Below are 3071 nucleotides of genomic sequence, written 5' to 3'. Positions count from 1 at the left end.
TCATCACAGTTTTTGAGGCTAAAGTCACCTGAATGAAATTTGCTGAACCGTCGTTGACACTTACGAACGTTCAAAACATTTCCATAAACTTCTTTGTAGCTACAGAGGCGTTGTTTCCTTTCTTGTATTCAAGTCTTTTGGGGAGTTATTAGAATTACTTCATTCTTCAAACTTACCTTGCCAGTCAGTAAATATGATATGAAAGTTTACCCAAAATTTGTCACATCTAACTGTAACCACTTGCTACCTGGTTCTTAGTGGGAATTAATCTACACAAGTATGCGTGTTTGTAAGTCGTTATTTGGGTGAAATATTCGTATATTACTAAGAACAAGGCCCGAGCGCTTTCCGAAAACAAACTCTCCTTCTTGAAGGGTGAAAAGAAACGTCGTAATAAAATTTAGACTACCAATCAATTTATGTTTTTGAATAAAGTCGTATTTCCCGCTCAGAATACTTGGTTTTCTAGTTTGATAATTCGTGTTGTTAAACATATAAAATTTGTGACCTGTTTCAGGAGAGAAAAAATTCGTTTGTAGTTAAGCGCAAAGCTAGACAATGGGATATCTGTGCTACACCCACCAGGAGTATCGAAAACCCAGTTTCTAGCGTTATTAGTCCGTAGACTTACCGCTGTGCCACTGAGAGGTAGGAGTGAACAAAAAAAAAACGCTATATAAAAATACAGTCAATTGATCTATATTTGTGGATAATATCAAATTATATTCATATTTACATTTCATAATTCAATTTAATGGAGCTATATAAAATCCATGGTTTCTACATACTCAGTTATTTTTCTTCCAAACTTCCCTAGTGTTCAAAAAACCAGATTTTAAAATTACAAGATAATCTTGTGTTCGGCAGTGAATTGTCCTTACTAGTAATAGGATGGGATATTATTTTTTAATAATTTGACTTGTAACAATTCATAAAATTGAAAACATATTTGGGTCGGGCATAGCCAATTGATTGGAAAGCCAGACTGAGTACAAGAGTCAATAGTTAGCGTCCCATTGTAACAAATCACGCTCCGCATTTTTGGACTTTGTGTGTGTTATAGGAGTGAAGGTCAAATCCCATTATAAGGTAGCCCAAAAGTTGACAGTGGGTGCTGTTGGCTAGTCTATAGTAATTAGGTGCAGATAGCCCTTGTTAATTAATTATTAAATTAAAAAGGTTTTCTAAAACACGTGTTGTTGTTTTTTTCGTGTGTAAGGCTTACGTACTATGTAATCGTGTTGATTATAATAGCTAGTGAGTGAAAGTAAAGAATAATGTAATAACATGTCAACCACACTATATCTTCTATATCCTGTATTTACGAGGCCTTTCGCTCAATACCAAAGCTCACATTGCCCTCCAGTGGCACAGCGGTATGTCTGCGGACTTACAACGCTAGAAAATGGGTTTCGATACCCGTGGTGGACAGAGCACAGATAGCCCTTTGTGTAGCTTTGTGCTTCATTCCAGACAAACAAACAAACAAACCAAAGCTCACCAGGGTGGCTGGGATCCAATAGTGATTGAGATGCTCGTTATATCATTACGTACTTGAACAATGACTTGGTTGAATTTTTATTTTACATTTTAACGGATCGGTTAGGAATGTCAATGATTCTGATCATGGAATAATTATTAAATTACTTTAGGACCTTCACACCATCGACTTGAAAGACTTCCAATATGGTGGCACTAACATCTCGGCGTTCAGTTTAGTGGACGAGAACGGACAACAGTACATCAACTTCCTTCGTAACTGGAAGACAGGATATCCTGGGTTGGACAAAGAGAACTCAAAGCCAGCGTTAAAAGTAAAAATATTATACTTTGTTAAAACATCTAGCAATAAAAATACGTTGTTTAGGCGGACTGAAAAATATAGTCCATATATGTCTCATATTGTAAAGGATGTTATTGGTAATTTGGTAAGTTATCGCTCCTCAGATTTTGATAAAGTTTGTTTAGTAAACCATTCATTGTTTATTGGATTTGTGTTTCAGTTTCCTTTACAAGTTATTTTCTACAAAACTTAGTAGTTCTAGTCAAATATATTTTCGTCTTTAACTTGTAAGTGATCATTAAAACATGAAACAACACATGCAAGTGACCAGGGTTTCTGACATCTCTTGATGTTGTAACATCACGACACTCTATACCTTGGTGTCCATTAAAACATGAAACAACATATACAAGTGACCAGGGTTTCCGACATCTCTTGATGTTGTAACATCACGTTACTCTATACCTTGGTGTCCATTAAAACATGAAACAACATATGCAAGTTACCAGGGTTTCTGACATCTTTTGATGTTGTAACATCACGCCACTCTATACCTTGGTGTCCATTAAAACATGAAATAAGATATGCAAGTTACCAGGGTTTCTGACATCTCTTGATGTTGTAACATCACGTTACTCTATACCTTGGTGTCCATTAAAACATGAAACAACATATGCAAGTTACCAGGGTTTGTGACATCTCTTGATGTTGTAACATCACGTTACTCTATACCTTGGTGTCCATTAAAACATGAAACAACACATGCAAGTGACATCTATACCATTAGCTTCCATTCAGGCAGAGGTGCGCAAACATTTTTTTTTATGGCAACCCACTCCCCTTTATAAACGTGTTTTAATTTCCCCGCAAACCGTATAAACTATACGTTTTCGTCTCTTGTGTTAATTGTTGTTATTATGTTACTTAATAGTAATATTTGTACGGTATTTTTAGAACTTTTTTATTGTTAATTTTGTATTATTTGACATATTATTATCTGCACATGAAACAGCATAACCTGAGTTATTCTCATCAACTATAATGATACAAAATAACTTGTACACAAAGTATCCATTAACTTGTACACAAAGTATCCATTAAATTGTACACAAAGTATCCATTAAATTGTACACAAAGTATCCATTAACTTGTACACAAAGTATACATTAACTTGTACACAAAGTATACATTAACTTGTACACAAAGTATCCGTTAACCTGTACACAAAGTATCCGTTAACCTGTACACAAAGTATCCGTTAACGTGTACACAAAGTATCCGTTAACGT

The 3071-nt window shown here is 35.0% G+C and overlaps 1 protein-coding gene across 1 annotated transcript in view; it reads left to right on the top strand.

Moving 5' to 3' along the window:
- LOC106471075 (glutamate receptor ionotropic, kainate 2-like) overlaps positions 1 to 3071 on the top strand; it is a 39414-nt gene that overhangs the window by 16377 nt on the left and 19966 nt on the right. The window contains exon 6 of the mRNA XM_022399703.1: positions 1653 to 1814. Coding sequence (XP_022255411.1) covers positions 1653 to 1814 — 162 coding nt within the window. The remainder of the gene's footprint in view (positions 1 to 1652; positions 1815 to 3071) is intronic.

This window comes from Limulus polyphemus, unplaced genomic scaffold, assembly GCF_000517525.1.
Source record: "Limulus polyphemus unplaced genomic scaffold, Limulus_polyphemus-2.1.2 Scaffold4393, whole genome shotgun sequence".
Taxonomy (NCBI): domain Eukaryota; kingdom Metazoa; phylum Arthropoda; class Merostomata; order Xiphosura; family Limulidae; genus Limulus; species Limulus polyphemus.
This window is presented reverse-complemented; position numbering and strand designations above follow the sequence as displayed.